This window comes from Cotesia typhae, unplaced genomic scaffold (assembly GCF_013202065.1).
Source record: "Cotesia typhae breed Kobodo isofemale line unplaced genomic scaffold, CoteBio_Ctyphae scaffold_13, whole genome shotgun sequence".
Taxonomy (NCBI): domain Eukaryota; kingdom Metazoa; phylum Arthropoda; class Insecta; order Hymenoptera; family Braconidae; genus Cotesia; species Cotesia typhae.
Window position 1 is genome coordinate 7,921,699 of NW_027423774.1, and position 19,018 is coordinate 7,940,716.

A 19,018-nucleotide genomic window follows, 5' to 3' on the forward strand; every position below is an offset into this window, starting at 1 on the left:
GAAAGAATTCTATTTCATTAAAAACACAACTGTTTTTTACACCATAATGATGATCTAACAAATCCAATTCGTAGTTTTGTTTAGTTCTTAACAGACATCTATTTTCTACGGTTAGTTTTCGTGCTTCATTTTAAGATGCTCGGCAGAACCGGCAGTAATAGTCACTAATAAAACATTCATTAAAGCCAAGAAGACTATTAAAAGCTAAATTATCACCTAATAAACCAATTAATATAAAATAAATAGTGTGATTTTCACCATCAACTTCAATTGTTATACCTTTTTTTGCTAAATGATTAAATTCGGTTTTTATTTCGGCAAAACACCGTTCAGCTCCGAACTCCTTGTAATCGGAATTGTATATTAATTGGGCTAAAAGAATATTATCAGTAGCTGATGCAAACTTAGGTGGTAATGACGCGATTGAACAATATAAACCTCCAACTTTATGGATTCCAGCTGCCGATGAAAGAGGATTGTTTATTTCAAAATCATCATAGTACAAATAGAGTGGTACAACTGTTTTTCCAGTAAATATTTGAGAAATATTTTTCCATATTGTACCTTGGAATAAACTAGTATAAACTCCTCCAATATCGTTTGTAGCAGATTCATTGCTGATAAAATTCCTCACAACTTTAAAAACGTTCGGCAATTCCAAAAATTTCTTCAGTGTTGCACGTAATGGTATCATTTGTCCATAGCAAGATTTTTTTATGAAAACAACGGTGTTTCCGACTGTTTTATTGTCATCTATCTCGCCAATTTTGAATTGTTGTGGAGCAATATAATTATCAGAAGCTTTCAATTGCTGTATAGATTTCCAAGTTGACTGAAAATTATCAAAAATATCGCTTTCAAAACAAACTTCTATGAAATCATGGTACTCGACTGGTATTTCTTTCTTTAAATTTTTCAAGATAGCTGCCGATACTCCAGTCATTAACTGCTTAAAATCATTAATCATGTCTTGAGCCATACTTTGAGTAATGGCAGGATTGCCATACATTTTATTGACAAATTTAAAAACATCGTCTTTAATATTACGTTGCGGACTATTCATTTTTTTGATATTATTAAGATAAAAATAAATAATAAATGTATAATATAAATGATAAATATTTTTAACATGTAACTTTTTTCATTTGCTTATTAATTTTACTTTTGGTTAAGGTTCAATTTATTTAAAATAGTGAACATTGATGGTATGGGCACATCAGAGTCCGTTCGTATTTTATAAATACCCCACTGTATGAAATACCAAAAGTGTTGAGTTTCAACAGGATAAGCAAGTTTGAACAATACATAAAATTTAAATAACAAATCAAATCCAGCAGCGAAGCTTGAAGCCTCAAAACGGAAGCTATCAACTTGAACGTAAATTTTTTTTTAAATCCAAAACATTTGGACCCACCACTATCAAGTAAGGCTGAATAGTAGATTTCGCTGTTGCTTTTAAAGATACTTTCGCAGCACAAGCTTTCTCGATGTCGCCGGGTATTTTTACATGCATACATACACTTTCTAGAGTATTTTTATTTTTAATATTTTTATCTAACTCCGCAGCTAAAGAGACGTTTTTGTTCTCTTTCGTGATTTTGGTGTCAACAAATGAAGGAAGATTTCTAGTTGAAGAATAAATCGACTCAGCAATGGAACATCTTTACTCTTCTGCTCCAAAATTTCTAAATGAGCTTGATGCTCCGGATTTATTTTATTATTTAAAGTCTTCTCGAGCTTGATAAAAATCTCGTTCCAGCAATCACTTAAATTTATCAGATTATCTGGATAAACTTTTTCAAAATCAGTGTTTATTAAATCTGCACACACAGACTCTTTCAATATCGGCCAGTCATTTAATATATCCGTTGCACTAGAATATTTATTTGATAAAATTTCACTCCTTCGTAGTTCATAAGAAGTCTTCCAATGTAACAAAACATTCACTGCATCTCGGTGGTGCTTCAACCATTCCTTACTATCAAGAGCAGAATTTTGATGATTGTTTCCAATATTTTCATCAAATTCAGTCGATTCACTAGAAGTATCTCCTAATTTTCGTAAAGTTCTAACAAGCGTTAAAATATTACGATGTTTATCGGTTAGTTTTCCTTTGGCGACAATGCTGACCTGGCGTAAGGAATCTTTTTTTTTCACTGGAGGAACGTAGAAAGTTTGAGTGCACTCCGATGGAAAGACTTCAACAATTTTTACAGCTAATTCCTCAATATCTTCATTCTGAAGGACTAAGCCTTTCTTTAAACAATCAATCACTATAATTTCGCACAAATATGAGATCCATTGAGCTTCCAAGGTAATCTTTTCGTTTTTAGCAATTAACAAAAGTTCTTTGCCAATAGGGTGATCACTGAGCACTTTTCTTAAATCGAAATTAAAAAATTTAGATACTTTTTTTTTTTTCCTGTTGGAAACAGAATTTTCTTCTAGTACAGTTGTATTGCTTTTTGAATTTATAAATTCCACTGGTATTAAATTATCAACAGTAAAATCATTTGACGATACTTGAATCAGTGGAATCATCTGACAACTTGGGGCATTTTGATCATTTTGACTACCAGAGATCTGAAAACAGAATTAATAATTAGTTACATTCGAAATATATTTTATAAGAATTAAGTTAGCCGACATCTGAAAATTGTTCGAATTTTTTTTTATTGAAAATTATTACAGAAAAATAAAAAAAATTTCATTTGTAAAAAACTTCAAAAACCATAAGTAGAATTTTTCAAAAAATTTTTTTTGTTTTAATTGTTATGTAAAAATTATTTGATTTTTTATTAAATGTAAGATATTTGGTCCTAGCGTGTTAGGCTAATAGACCGGGAATTCTGAGGTTTTATTTATTGAGAATAGGTTTTTTGAATAAATTGGACGTTGGATAATTTTAATATATATTTTAAGTAGATGAAAATTTATAATCTTAGTTGAATTAAAGTTATTACAATTATTATAGCTATTACACAATGATCAACTATTAATGTTTTCTTTCATATATCAAGTCCACAAATATTAAATAAATGAAAATTTATAATCTTAGTTGAATTAAAATTATTACAATTATTATAGCTATTACACAGTGATCAACTATTAATGTTTTCTTTCATATAACGATTCTACAATGATATCAAATTTACAAATATTAAATAATTCAGAATATACCTGATAAAGTTGATGAGCCTTGTCGATTTAATTTAATTTTAGTTAGTTTCCTCTACGATTTTATTTTACTTTATTTTACTTTCTTTTACAATATTTTAAGTTTCGATACGATAAATTAACGCGTGGTCGGTTAAGACTTATTAAAACTTAGGCGATGTTACCACTAGGACGGCCAAAGCACGAAGAGAGGGAACACCCAGCAGTTTTCCGGGTCTAAGATTTTTGTGGTCCCTTGAATGTTAATTGGAGGGAGAACTCAATGTCCAATTAACATTCGAGTTTCGGGGACGCTTTCCCTCTCTTCGGAGGCGTCGGAAAATGTTGCGAGGGCGGTCTACCCAGTATACTGGCGTACAAGTACAGGTCACAGGTTACGTACTATACATCTGTGATAGTGTATAGGCGCATCTATACACACACACTAAATGCATTAGAGACCCCAATGTTAATGTACATTACGTTATTTTAGAACTTTAAATATTAGACTTTATTTATTAAACTTAGTTAATATTTAAATAATTTAGTCGAACAATTAACTGATATTAAATTTTTTATCAATCCCTATTAAGATTTAATTAATAATTTTGATTTGTTCATTTACATATGTTAGCATTTAAAACTTGTTTTATACTATAATTGTTAACTAGACTATTTATATTGAGTCAGTATTTGCCTATTTTATTATTTAATTCAACGCGTGTTTTAAATAAATTTCTTAGTTTATTTGTAAACTTAAATTATTAGTTTTTATTATATGTCTAGGCAGTAAAACTATTTTATTCTTATGAGTTTTTAATGGGGGTTTTTTTTTATGAGTTTTTAATGAAAAAAAAAATATTTCCCAGTCTAAATTCAAATGCCACAATGCATTTAAGAATGTCCTTGAAAATTTCGGATATTATCTTCTAAATGTTTTTTTATTTAGGTTTTTTTCTTGTATAATAAAACTCCCATTTATCTGTTTACTTAGGTTTTTGAAGTCTTAAATGCATTGAGGTCTTAGACTAAGTACCTGAGTAAGGGACATGAGCCCTATATATCTTATTATCTAATCTACAGACGAAGGAAAAATTATGTCGGTTTTTAATGGAAAAATAAAAAGAAATTATTTCTAAAAATTATTTTAAAAAAAATTGTTTTACATAACAAATTTAATAAATGAAAAAAAAAAAAATCAAAAAAATTAAAAACGTTGGCTGAATTTAGTGTAATATTAATTTTAAGCGTCAAGTTTAATGAAAATATTAAGCAGTAAAATGTTAACAGTAATGAGTATTATGGAAATTGCGTAATGTAAACTATAAAAATATTTCGATAAACATAATCAGATTAGTATAAATTAATAATTGACTTTCTGAAAAATATCTAACGTACATATTCGTCATATTTTTTTTTTAACCGAAGACGTAAACCAACACTTGGAACTACTTCTTTCTGAATTTCTTCTGTTTGGGTGAGGAATTCTCCGAGGATTTCAATATCAGTTATATGGTTTACTATAGGGAAAGGAAAAATAAGTAGATAAAATTATGGTAAAAATAAAAAGCTAAGTGTCAATGAAAGAATACTGTAAACGTAATGTACAGGTTAAGTATGATAATGCTAAGTATAAATTAAATAAATCAAAAAACTTACCACAAAAAGTTTCATGTAAATCACTTAACTTCCACGATCTCAACAAATCTTCCATAATTTTAATTTCATATAATATCAACTATTACAAATCAATAAAAAATATTTTTACAACAAACAGACTCTTTTTGTGAGTAAATTGGCGCGAGGTAAACCTCCAATATGGCGACTTGACCACACACATTCAAACGCACATCGTACAGCCCTTACTAACACATATAGGCGTAAGTACACAGACAATTCGGAGTACGGCCATCTACCGGTTATTTCTCTTAAAAAATATTTCTTAACTATAAAGAAATATTTTTTTGTTGGTAAGAAATATTTGTTTCCATGTAATAACGCTTTGTTAAGATTAAAAATATTTCTTAAATGTAAATAAATCATTTCTTTTATTTTAATGAGCGTTTTCAATTATTAAGAAATATTTTTTATTCCCTAAAAAATCACTGGAAAAAATTTTAAGAAATCAATTTCTTACTCCCAAAGAAATCCTTCTATCAGTGTACATTTATTTCGAAACTCATTAATTGTACTTGAAGTCGTTATCGCAAAAGATAAATAGTTCCAGAAATTACAACCCGTTACAATAAGTGAACGCTGATATGAAGTAGTTCGAGCAAAAGGAACTTTAAGAGTGTCTGTTCTTGTCAGATCACGATGAAAAAGTACATTCGGCTTAAGCTCGAGCTGGCTACCAAATAGACTAGGCCGCATAAGACACAACGCTTTATAAAATTCAGATGCTATTAAAAATAGTTTTCGATTACGAGGTATGATGAGCCATTATAGTGTTTGTCGATGCTGTGAAATATGCTCACGACGCCGAACACGCAACACAAACCGCACACAATTATTTAACGAGACTAGTAATGATCTTTTAAGCTCCCAGGTTAAATTTGTAAGAACACATGAGCAGTAATCAAAAATCGGTAATACTAAAGTAGTTACAAGCTTACGCTTTAGCTGTACGCTAAGATTATTATCATCCATACGCATTCTGTATAACGCTCTTGCCGAACGCTTTTTAATACTCGCTACTTGGTAATGCCATGATAAAGTGCTATCAAAAATCACACCCAAATACCTAAATGATTCAACAAATTTAATTTGTTTATCATCTAAAAATAACTGAAGATAATTATTACTACCATTACTGACTCGAAAAACATTTATTGCGCTGCCAAATACCATGACTTTCGTTTTCGATAAGTCAAGATCTAGCTTATTCAGTATGCACCACTCAACTATATTCTGAATATCTTAATTAAGACATCTAATACATTCAGACATATCCTTAATACTACAACGTAAATAAATAACAAGATCATCTGCATATAGAAGATATTGACAATGTTCTATACATTAAGTCAGATCATTAATAAACAAAGAGAAGAGCAAAGGACCCAACACGATACCTTGAGGAACACCAGAATTGACATCTGCCCATTCTGATCTCTCATCATTACTTATCATTACTGATTGTTGGCGCTTGCAAAGATAAGAATGAACTCATTTGACAGCATTTAACGAGAAGCCTAGCTTTATAAGCTTTAAAATTAATAGTAAATGGCTCACTTTATCAAAGGCTTTGGTGTAATTAAAAACTGTTATCTCTCCACGCTCAATACCCATTCTAATATCATCACCAAGCCTCAGGGCGGCATATTGAGTCCCCATACCTTCTCGAAAACCAGTCTGACGAAAGTCTAATAAACTTAGTTCTAACAAGTATTTTGAGATCTGATTATATACTACTCTTTCTAACACTTTGGCTAAAGAACAAAGTAGTGCTATAGGACAGTAATCCGATGGCGACGATGGGTGGCTAATTTTAGGCTATGGTCTCACTAGAGAACATTTCCATATCTTTGGAAAATCACCGCTGGTAATAGAATCATTTAAAAGCACTAGAATGATAGGCAAAAGTACATCGAACACTTTATACTCTTGAATAGATGCTTCATCCACTCCTCTCGCACCAGTCGTAATACGGCTCATAGCTTCTTTTACACTTGCTAAGTCAGTCTTATTGAGATTAAATTGAGCTTCATTGTCTGTAAATTTAGCAGCAGCAATACAATCATCAAAAGTAGGCAGTGGCTCACCACCAGATATTGCCACAAAATGATTATTTAATACCTTAGTGTCCAATGCAGGCACTGGCTGAGTATAGGCTTCTTTTATTGTGAGACCTAGGCTATCAAAATCTCTCCAAAAAGTTCTTATGCCACCAGAAAGTGTAAATTTAGACTCCAAGTAAGTGTCTTCAGCAGCAGAAAGACGATTCTTGAACTCACGACGAAGACTGATGTATCGGTCAAACAGTATGGCTAAATTATTACGCCTAGCCGCACGATAACAAATATCTCGTTCTCTCTTCAATGCACGAAGTTTTGCAGTTAACCATGGCACAGGCGGTCGTTTAACGAATATAGTCTTAATTGGCGTAACCGCGTCTAGCAGATCACTAAATAGTGAGTTGAAAGCAGTCAATCCATGTATTTGAAGTTTTAGTATGATGCGTTGGCTGCATAGGCACCAACATCAGTCCCAGCGCTAACAAAAATTTCCGTCGACTAGTTGACTCCGTTGAATGCACTAAAAGATTAGTATTTAGGTCTTCCATGACACAAACAAACTTGTATTTCTTGACATGCTTAAAAAGCTCATCCTGGAATATTTCTATAAAGTCAGTTTTTGGTGGCCTATAAACAACAGCAAAAAATATCTTAGAGTTTGACATATTCCATACTTCAGCTAATAAAAACTCTAGACCTCTATCAGTAGGTGTTGATGATGAGGGGGCGATTATCTTCGAAAACAATCCCTCACGAACATACAATGCGACTCCGCCACCGACACGACCATGACGATCAACACGCAGCACGGTATATGCTGGTAAACGAACTTGAGCATCAATAATAGAGTCATTTAGCCATGACTCAGTAACTGCAATAACACTATAACAATTAGTACAAAAATATTCACGAAATTTGTCAATATGCGTCGTAGAAGCCAGAGATTGAGCATTTAAACATCATACATTAATCGTTGACACATTTGTAGGTGAGAAAGAGGATTGGGCTCCCGCGGCAGGCTGTTGAAGGTGTACAGAAAGCAAGCACTCTTGCGTTGAACAGCTAGGCAATTGATTAATGTCATCAAAAAGCTATAATATTAGACCTTCAAGATTCGTTGAAGGCAAAATTTTAATTGGCTTCGAAGCAGCATCTTTACGCATGAAAACTGTTTAATCCACGATCCAAATAAACCTCTTATCAATTTGTAGAAACTTTTTTGGCACATCCTCACTTAATTTCCGAAGCTCAAGCGGTATACGACGATTGACACTTACTTTATTAGCAGGCTAAGAAAAATCGATAGCATTGGCCATCAAACTCGGAATCTTCTTCTTCGCTTCAATAACTTGCCTACATTTTGTTGTAGAAGTTAATTCAACAACAATGGCTCGCGATTGAATACGTCCAACGACGGATTGAACACCAGCCTTTTTTTTTACCCATACGTTGCGCATTAACAATTTCAAATGATGACAAAGGAACATCAATCGCGTTGGCCAAAGCTGGATCAAAGTGCGTAGAAAGATTCACAGGATCAATCGTATCAACTGTTTCAGGTATACCTGTAATCACAAGCTGATTTGCAATATTAAGGCAAGCAATGCGCAAGCGTAAATTGCAATCCATTGAAGCTCCGACTGAAAAAACTGCTCCAGATAATTTCTTTTCAACTTCCGTAAGTCCAGATCCCTGACTTGATACAGTTTTTTAAATGTCATTAATGCGATCGGAAGCCTTCGTGTAATTTTCAGCGGCCGCACTACATTGGCTAACATAATCTACCAGTTGCGTATTAATCTTGAAATTGTCTTCCGAAAGCGTACCAACTGCCTTAGATAAAGTTTCTAATGATTGCTTCATCGACTCCAAAACATTTAATCTTTCCTCAACTCTGTCCAGCACAGACGTCAATCTCGTCATTGAAGACTCAAGAGAGCATGATGGACATTTTTCAGCAACAACATCTGATACAATAGACATATCCATAGAATAATTAGTAGCAAGACAATCTGCATGAAATGCGTGCTTGCATTTCAACTTTGTCTTTACTAAATCTTCAGATTTCGTTATCTCCAGACAACAGAGTGCAAACTTCGCCTTTGGCATTGTTGGTCTCCCGTCGATAACCGTTCGAGTACCAAAAGTCAACACTGCGCACGACCGAGTCAGAGTTACTATACTACAGCACAAATGCTACTACCGTAAACAAAATGATCAATGACTAATAAACACGAGGTTCTGAATTACAATAGTCAAAAATACGGTGCAAATAAAATTTACACAGCAAATGTTTTTATCACATCAAGTTCACCAAAAAAAATAGCTAATACCTATAACAAACTAAGAGAAATAACTAGTTACTTAATACTGAGAAAGCAGACAAAACTACAGAGCTAAAAACACACGTCCAGCACTTAGAACACTATCTCCCTCTCATTCTTGATTTTTATAATTTTATAACTGAAAAATTACTATTTGCTTATGAATTTTTACGATGCGAACATCGTAATTTTAACAAATAATGTAAGTACAATGCTGCCTTATACAAAATACGATTTGAGTTATTGAAAAGTCTCATCAGTTCTTATGACATACAGACTTATATAGTTTGATATTATAATTTTTTAAAAATTGGTTATTTAAGTATTAAATTTTGTAGGGGTTTTTTAATCTTGCATCTTTAAGGGGCACACCTAGTGTAACGGCCTAAAAAAAACGTGATTTTTGGGAATTTTTATTAAAAAAAATACTTTATCAATTATTTTAAAATTTTAAGAATATATTTATACATGTTTTAAGAATACATAATGAAATTTTTGAAGAAAAAAATTAAATATTTTTTAAGTTATCGTCGATCTCTAACGGCGCGAAAAAAAAAAGGTCCTTCACTGCTGCAGTGATTCCGGCCTTCTCCGTGGATGAAATCTAAAAAAAAAAATATCTCGTTAAACTAGATAATATTGTCTGTACAATGACCTACGATAAAAAAAAATCAAAAATTGACAATATGGCGGCGTTTTAAAAAAATAGTCGAATTTTACCTAAAATTTTGGTCGTTTGTGGCCTGCGAAAATTCGATTTTTGATTAGATCAAAAAATCGATAGGTCATTGTACGGAGAACTATATATAGAACATGTAAAAAAAATTCGATAGTGATCGGATCATTTGTTTTTGAGTAATCACTGCAGCAAATTTGGAAAATGCTGTTTCGAGAAAAACGCGTTTAAAGATAAAATGATCGTTTCCACTGTTATAAGTGGTTTAAAATCATATTTACAGCTAATCTGCTATTCCAGGGCCATATAATACACCTTCCTCTTCTTCGAAAAGGGCTTGTTCAGCTGAAGAAGCTTTTCTTCGAGATGATCGACCTTCTTTTGAAGAAGCCCTTTGGCGATAATCAGCGATTCGTATTCTCGTGTGATCCTTAAGAGCCGCAAAATCTCTTGCTGCAGGTCCAACTATCACTCCCATTACATTGAATATCTTCAAAATTGACGAATAACCGTCATTAAATATTGCAGTTGCAAAATTATTTGACAATTCAATAGTTTTGAAGCCATTATGAAGATGCTTGGGTGAAAAGTGCCAAAGTAAACCGTTGTAGCTTTCATTGTTGTTTTGAGTATTGTTACCTTTACATCTATCAAGCAATTCATATCGAGATAAGTCTTCATAAATAGGTTTTATATCTTCTTGTACTTCTGGATCCAGTGGGAGGTAATCGTGTTTAAATGTACTAGTGATTCCTTCAGCTTCCGCGCGGCGATAAGCGCACCAACTTTCAGCGCCTTCTGGACAATTTTTATGATTTGGGTTTTTGTCAGTTGAACAGAAATGATAAAATGTTGCCCAGATTGCTTTATACATTTCATCTACATTATCTTGATTCCTCATAATTGCTAAACCATAATATTTTTGGAGTTTATTTATAAAATTTACAGTTAACTTTTGTGATGTTTTACTTTTTCCTCCTAATTTCTTATTAATGTTCTTTACACTTCGGCAACGTGTTCCCATTCTTTTTTCACATGTAGATAGCATTCCAATTTAGCAACAGGAATATCATAAGGATTCAAATCTATAAGTCCTTTGTGGGTAACGCTATCACCATCACCAATATAGCGGGTATATTTTACACCATATTTACTAATGGAACGACCAAACATGTCTTTTACACTATCCACTTCCATTTTTGAGGCAGATCCTTTATGATTGGCATCACATTCTTCATCGTGTAATGATAGCCATTCCTCATAATCTTCAGGTTCGCTATCTTTTTTTTTCTTCCAAAAACACAACTCTGACAATATGTAGATTTTACGCATGAATCAAGAATTTTCTTGCTGTATTTTCCTGCCAGCGTAACTACTCCAAAACGGGAAGTATGGCCACGTTTTTCCAGGTACCATCGCCGCTAACAGTCAAATTTGTCTCCGAATTTTCTTTCTTTAATGTAAGCTCTTTTTCTTCATTTATAGCTTGCTGCATACTGAGCTTACAAACAGTTTCGGCTGCAATCTGTAAATTCGTAAAACATCCCGCAAAAGTTTGGTCGTAAAATTTGCATGCTAAATCCATTAATCCACAGAAAAAATTTATCCCATTTATTCCGATGCCCAATAGACGCATCACAGCAACAATACGTTTATTTATTTCAAATGCGTTATTAATCATTGGTCCAGAATTAATATACGAATTGCCACATTCACAAATAATAGCAATTTTGAACCCTAGACCTCTTGAACTTGCTTGATTGAAAGTAACTTTTTTTTGACAGGTTTTACACACCACTAAATTACTAATTGCACTAAAAACTGATAAAAATTGCAAAATACAATATCCATGAGATGGGTCAATCACAACATTATTGTCATTATTTTGTAATAACTTTTCTGCGGACGTACTGGTATTCGCAGTAGATTGCTCAAATGTAAATCTATTTCCGGTAAACTTGCGTTTTTCGCAATTGATCGATGCTTAGGAACATTGTGAGTTCCTTTTTTATTTGAATATGAAGATTGATCACTCATTTTCAAGAAAATAGCACGTGTAAAATTATGATGCGCTCGATACAACGATCACAATGAGACTAAATGTGTCTGGCTCCGAAAATAATTTACGTGGCAGTAAACGAAAAATTTCTAGAAATTTCTAGAAATTATTATAATGATATATTTTTGTATACCTGAGAGCCAACAATAGAATCTGGAATCGTGTTATAGGGGCTGGAAGAGACAGTAGACTCTGAACAATACTTCAGGTACGTTTCGCAGCTAATGACACTCTAGCTGCCGAGCGGCTGCTCTTTAAAATGTTATAACTCAAAAACTATTTGAGATATCGATTTGAAATTTTAATATGTTATTTTTAAAGGTGTAATCTACCGAAATATGAAAAAAAAATCGACTTTTTCGAAATTTCACACTAGGTGTGCCCCTTAATCATTTTTATAAAGTTCGCTGGGACATAAAAGTCATAGTTTTTTTTGCGTCTCCCGATCGCATCGTGCACTGAATCACACTCCATTTGAGTGTGCCCTTTCACAAGATATTTTTGATATATTACTATATTTTTTTCATTTGCAAAGTAAAGTAATGCATTTGCTATGGTGACATTTCGGTTTTGAGCACTACAACCATCGCTATATGAATATTTGTGCCATAAGACCGTGAAGTGGCGGTTTTCTGACAGCGACGATATTTCGATATGAGCTTAAGGTATGTGGCGGGAAGGTTCGAAACGGGCGCAATTTTGACGAAGTTTACGTTCGTTTTTGAAAATTCGTTTCACAAACATTAAAGCGAATATCGAAAAAAAGTCGTTGTCAAAATCGCCACTAAACGGTCAAATGACATAGAATATTTTTTATCATCGCTCCATAAGTTTAACTTTTGAGGAATAATAGGCACACAATGGCATATTTGAGTTTTACGAAGTTTCACGAGGGCAAAAAAACTTAATTTCTTATTAATTATCTTTTTATCAATATTTATTTATGGCGTGGTTGTTATTTTATTAACATTAAGTCCGCTTCATAATGAACTGCCAGCAGAGAAATAATTACCGCCACTCAATAGTAACTGTTTAAAATTTACTCAAAATCATTGATCGGTACACTAGAATGTGACTTTTTTTTTTAACAATCTCTCTCAATTTCATATGGGTGTACTCGAAAAGTTCGTAAAAAAAAGAGGGGGTAAAACTTCAAGGCCTAGGCCGTGAAAAAAAGACGGTATGGTAGAGTCTCTAGAAAAAAGTCCCTTTACGGACGCCATCCAGCGCTCAAAAGTTGAACTTTTGGAGCGAGTATAACAAAAAATAATTATCGGTACTTTGAGATCAATTTCAGTACTTAAAAAATCTATCAACCCAAAATGCAAATATATTCTCATCTACACCCCCCCCCCCTCGCCTTCGTGATAAACATAGCAAATAACGTCACCATTAGCTATATTATAAATAGTAAACTGATGACACTTGAGTTTTTGTTTGAAATATACGGGGCCTGCCGGTAAATGAGCAATCATCTGAACAGCCTGGACGTTGACAATAAATGCTTTAACTTGGCCAGCAATTGCATTTAGTTTATCACGTTCTTTTTTTTATCTCTAGTACGACTTTTTTCTTCTATATGTGATGTATACTGTCCCTCAGAGATATTAATATTTTAGTATGAAGAACAAATATCATAATAATCTTTACGCAGTAAAAAAATATTAATATCCATTTCTATCATTTTCTTACGAAAAAATTCGTAGCTTGGTATTTCATTGTCGTTAAGATAGTTTGTTTTTGCGTATTTCTGGAAGTCTCGATACACATCTTGAGCTGATTTATATATGGTTTTCAGGCATAATTTTGAAGATGACTTTCTAGAATAATGAGCTTCAAGTTTTGGTAATTTGTTCAAAAAATTTTTAACGTGTAGCAACTTTGTTTGATAATCTTTGTTTGTATTTTTTTAGTCTCGTTCGCTTCTGTTTTTTTCACAATACCATTTTCATCCAATTTAAAACTTGCCACTCTCCTATTCTCAGGGTTGAATGGAACATTTTTTTACAGACTGATAGTTGCTTATTATTCACTTTAAGGTGATACTTTAAAGTAAGATTACGCTTGGATTTACTATTTTCATTAGAATGAACAATCTTTTTTTTTAATAATGCGAGAAATCACGTACACTTTTTGTTGCTCCCAATTCATATCTTTCCTAAACGAATTAAATAAGTTACATCTTGAACTTTCACTAATTTCATTACATTTATTACGACACTTTTTGTGCACTTTGTCGAAGTACATCCAAATTTTAATTGTCGTTGTTGTCTTAATTCATATGATTTTCATAGTATAAATAATTCATAAGTAAACAAAAATAATAATTTTGATAGCTTTTTCAATACAAAATTTAGACACTACATTTTTATCAACAAACAATAATACCTAGAATTACATGTGGTGTCGCTCTTGTAAATCTTAAGATACGAAGTTTTGCATTGTCAATTTATTGCAGAATGGGATACGAGGTTTGAATTTGTTTACTGATAAAACTACGGTTTAGTATTTTTACATAAAACTTATAAGACATGTGTGCTGATCATTAAAAACAGTTTTAACTCAAAACCGTCAAAGTTTGACTTATGAGGTTTTACCAAAATACCGTCGAATTATAAATTTATAAATAATAAACTCATATATGATTAAATAACTGAGTCCAGAGATTTTCTTTCCTCGTTAATCAAAGTTGCAAAAAATAACTTATCCGGGATCTTGTTGAGAACACCCACGCATGCATTGAAGTCGCTTAGTAAGAAAAATGAAAGATTTCCATAAATGCCTTCCACTTCATCGAGAGCGAGTTGGAGCAGATCAAGAGAAGTTTATGTGTTTCTCAAGGGTCCCAAATACATACAGACAATAATTTCTTGAAAATGACTCGATTTTACATGCACATGAAGTCCATTTTTCTGAACCAAGTACGGTTTTTACTTGAAAGTCTTTCCTTACGATAATGGCGAGACTGCCAATGGCATCTTTTATACTTTTTTCTTTTATTGCATTGGGAATAAATACTTAGTAATTATTCCACTCAGCAGGGAGTTTTAATGAACAGGTTACCCATGTCTCGCGAATGCAATATATATATATATATATATATATATATATATATATATATATCGGCTTATGATATGGCTATGATGGCAATAAAACGGTTAAATATGGTTATGATATGGTTAAATATATTATTGCTGCTGCTGGAATTTCAAACAAAACATTTAGTTCTTTTACGCCAGAGACAAAGGAGGCTGGCTATTGCTACTGTTATTATCTTTTACATGTGCGTTTTTAATTTGTTTTAGAGCATTAATCTGAACGTCTCAGTTAAAGCAGGAATCATAAATTTTGAGCTTATTACTTCTAAAAACTGTTTTTATACCTCATGCATTTTTCTCCTCAGCAATTTTTCTTAGCTTGATTCTTTAGATTAATTCACGACTAGTAAGATCTTGTAATATGAAGATCCTACTATTTTCTAGAATCGTATTATTTTCTTGGGCCATAGCCATATGCGACTCAGTTTCAGCGTTAGCTGTAGCATATGACCCTAACAACTCGATCTTCTGAATGAGAGATAAAAGGATTAGCTTGACATTATCATTCAATTGATTTAAATTGTCTTGTGTGTTGGCACTCATCGGAGTGACAAGCGACTTATCTGAAGAGACTAGTGTGCTAGGATCTTCCGTTAATGCGGGACTAAAGGGGAAGAGGATTGCATAACATGTTCAGTCCTATGAAATAACTCTTTAAAATTGATTTTCTTATAATAATTAAACCAAGTTCCGAGAAATAGAATACATTATTACTTCTACTAAACAACGCAACATCTTGGGTCCAACATTAGGTCTATCAAGAAAGATAGAAAGCTAGATGATTCTACAAAGAAATAACTTGAATCTATTTTTATTACCACTTATGTATTCTTTTTTTTTCGGCACCGAATGAGGCGACATAGAAAATGCAAGAGAGAGCCGCATAAGTGGCAAGGATTAATGCATGAAAAAAACGCGTAAACATAGCAGAGTCTGGTGCCAAGTGCTATTCCTATCCATTATAAATGAAGCACCGGACTACAGATTATGTATACCGAAGGCAGAAGAATGTTTGAAGGTTGCAAAGTTGTATTAAATTTTCAGGACTATTTGCTCGTAAGTCACATTTTATGATATTTTTGATAGTGGTTAAACACTTCCGTTGATAAAAGTTCCGGCTTTCCTCTGCCAGGACTGTAAGAAGTAGAGTTCCGGAAATGACATATGTTGCTTTCTCAGATAGGGTTCGGAAGGTGCTAGCTACTCTCAGGGCACTCAATCGATATACTGGTCCTCCAGCTTTTATCCATGATTCTTGAATCTCTAGTACGTTGACTCTTGAAAATGGATATTCCATATGCGATCACTGATGTGACAACTGACGATACCAATAGCCTATTTTGGGTCTCCGATGTTAGGCATCAGCCTTGCTAAGTTCGCTCTCACTACTGACGCCTTGGCGCTGACTTGTTCAACTTGCTGCTTGAAATTGAGTCGAGCATCGAGCATCACTCCCAGATTCTTGTTCTCCGACTTTCACATTGATGGTTTCCACCGGTTTTCTACTAGTAGTTAACACTGCCTTGGTCTTATATTTACCCAGCTGCAGGTTGACTGTCTCCATCCATCGGTTAATTCGTTCAAACATAATATCGAACATGAAATTTATCTTATCTAGGTGTGTGACAATGATAACTACGGCTACGTCGCCCGCATATGCTACAAGTTTGATGCTTCGTGGAAAAGTCAGTCTCAGTGGTCCATCATACATCAAGTCTGTAAAATCAATAATAAAGAGGCTAGGTGGTGCGTAGTAGAACAATTTTAAGCGCCTAGGTATGAATTAGCAGCAAGTTGCTAGGATAGCCTGCAGGGTCAACCGTTTTTGTTGACAACTCCTTACAAAAATTTCAGGATCTTTTAAGATCAGTACAACGTATTATGCAAGAAAAATTAAGCCAGAATCTTAACGTCAATCGTCAATTTTGACGATTTTCGAAAATTCAAAATTTGAAACATTTGGCATTTGTCAGAATTTTTTTCCAATATACACATTTTTTTTGATAGCCCTAAGTGCCCCCTTTCAAACAAACAAGAAATAATTCTTGATTCTATAATAACGCTCGACAAATTACTAAAACAAAATTAAAAAACTGGAAAAATCGCAAAATTTTGAATTTGCACATCTTTTAAAAATAAAAATTTTTATTTTTAATAAGAAAATCAATGATTTTCGAATATTTGGAAAGTTATTGGTTTTACCCCGTTTTGCAAAAATCGAGGTTTCAACTGATCTCGATGTTTTGAAGCGCTAAGAAGCTTCCCTGACTATTTGTACGATGATTTCCGTACGCGCGCGCGCGCGTGTGTGTGTGTGTGTGTGTGATCCTCTCGTAACTTCTGAACGGCTTGACCGATTCGACCGCAGTTGATGTCGTTCGGAAGGGCTTCGCCAAACTTCGAATTCCTGTAAGTTATAATCAGTTCGGGCTGGTAGATTTCGAGAAATTGCAAAAAAAGTTGTTTTTTTTTTCTTTTTCATTTTTTCAAAACATCTCCGAATCGGCTTAACCGATCAACTTCAAAAACTAATCAGCTCTTAGCCTTGAAAACTCGCAGCGATCGCCATCAAGTGCGTTAAAATCGGTTGATTAATTCAAAAGTTATAGCAGTTTTTACATTTTAAAAATCGTGTTTCATCGAACTTTGGTAAAATTTTCGAGCTCGAAAGCACGAAACAGCTACTTGTGTTAACTTCCCACTAAGAAAATGAAAAAATTAAAAAAATCGTAAAGTTATTTGTTTCACCCTGTTTTTTCGAAGTTCGAGTTTTCATCGTATCTCGACGTTTCGAGGTCCTAGGATGCTTCCCTGACTATGTATGTGTATGTGTATGTACGTATGTATGTACGTACGCGCGCGCGCGTGTGTGTGTGTATGTGTGTGTGTATTAGGGTGTCCGTTATTTACCAATATGGCTTCTGAGTCTGCAGCGCCCCTAAAATTGTTAGTAAATGACCTAAAAAAAAATATTAAACCCATATAAGCCCTTAATATTAGTAATAAACCATGCCACAAAGACGATTCGTTTCCCATTTAAATAACATGGAACTTTGGTACTTTTTGCAATTCATTTTTTTATTTCGATCCCAGTGCATAGATTGCTGTGGCAACAAATTATTTTTGTAGGAAATTGAACGCTCTACAAAAACTCTCTCTTAGCGTTTTTCGATAAATTCACTGGCTTTAAAGTTATTTATGGTCAAAGTTGAACTAAAAGTAACTTCTCATTTTTTTTTTTTCATTTTGACCAAAAAATTATCATTATTTATATTAATATTTAGTGTTTATTGCTAAAAATATCTTATTTTGGCTATTTTGTTAAATTTGTCAAAATTATTGTACAGAGCAAAGCCAAAATTATCAAACAAAATTCTGATAAATTAAAAATTTCGCATTAACAATTACTTCCATGAAAAATTTAAATTTGTAGTTGCGCATGCGCATCGAAAAGAAATTCAGTACCTTGACTAACCGGTTCTGTATGTCGACTATGTTTAGTTATCATCCAAAACTTTCTATTTTCCAACATTGTCGGTGTTGCTGTCATTATAACATTAAATGCGATTTATATTATTATTTGGAATCAGTGGTGTATAGCCTTATCATTAGTGAAATTTTTTTATTATAAATTATAAACGTGTAAATAAAACCTATCCGAGTATCGAGTAATATAATATAACAATTTTATAAACAGTCATAACCTAGAATTTTAATCTAATTGTTGTTTACGATGAGTGATAATCAAACTATGGACTTAAGGAAAAATATTTTTTTAATTGATAAAACAATAGATACCATAAGTGATAAAAATTAGCTACGAATAAAGAAGCCTTGCAGCTTTTATTTCATTACACAAGAAATCTAAAACAATCAATCGGAGACAGCTGTCCAATCGTTATATCAGAAATTAAAAAAATTGGGGATAAAGCGGAGATTCCAACTCAAGATAATTCACGATGTGTCGC

The 19,018-nt window shown here is 33.0% G+C and overlaps 2 protein-coding genes across 2 annotated transcripts in view; one reads left to right on the forward strand and one right to left on the reverse strand.

The window, feature by feature from the left end:
* The window catches only part of LOC141534509 (uncharacterized), a 121,676-nt gene that overhangs the window by 96,231 nt on the left and 6,427 nt on the right, over positions 1 to 19,018 (forward strand). The gene's annotated exons all lie outside the window — the stretch shown is intronic.
* On the reverse strand, positions 9,587 to 18,600 carry LOC141535110 (uncharacterized). The gene is made up of 3 exons (XM_074254903.1): positions 18,516 to 18,600; positions 10,175 to 10,691; positions 9,587 to 9,821 (listed from the first exon to the last, which is right to left on the reverse strand). Exons 1-2 carry the CDS (start codon positions 18,598 to 18,600, stop codon positions 10,177 to 10,179), a joined length of 600 nt encoding a protein of 199 aa, XP_074111004.1. The 3' UTR covers positions 9,587 to 9,821; positions 10,175 to 10,176.

Coding starts and splice junctions, on each gene's coding strand:
- LOC141535110 (XM_074254903.1), bottom strand. CDS start 18,600: ATGACAGCAACACCGACAATGTTGGAAAATAGAAAGTTTTGGATGATA. Junction 10,692..18,515: donor TACAGAACCGGTTAGTCAAG/GTACTGAATTTC, acceptor AAAATTGTCCAG/AAGGCGCTGAAAGTTGGTGC.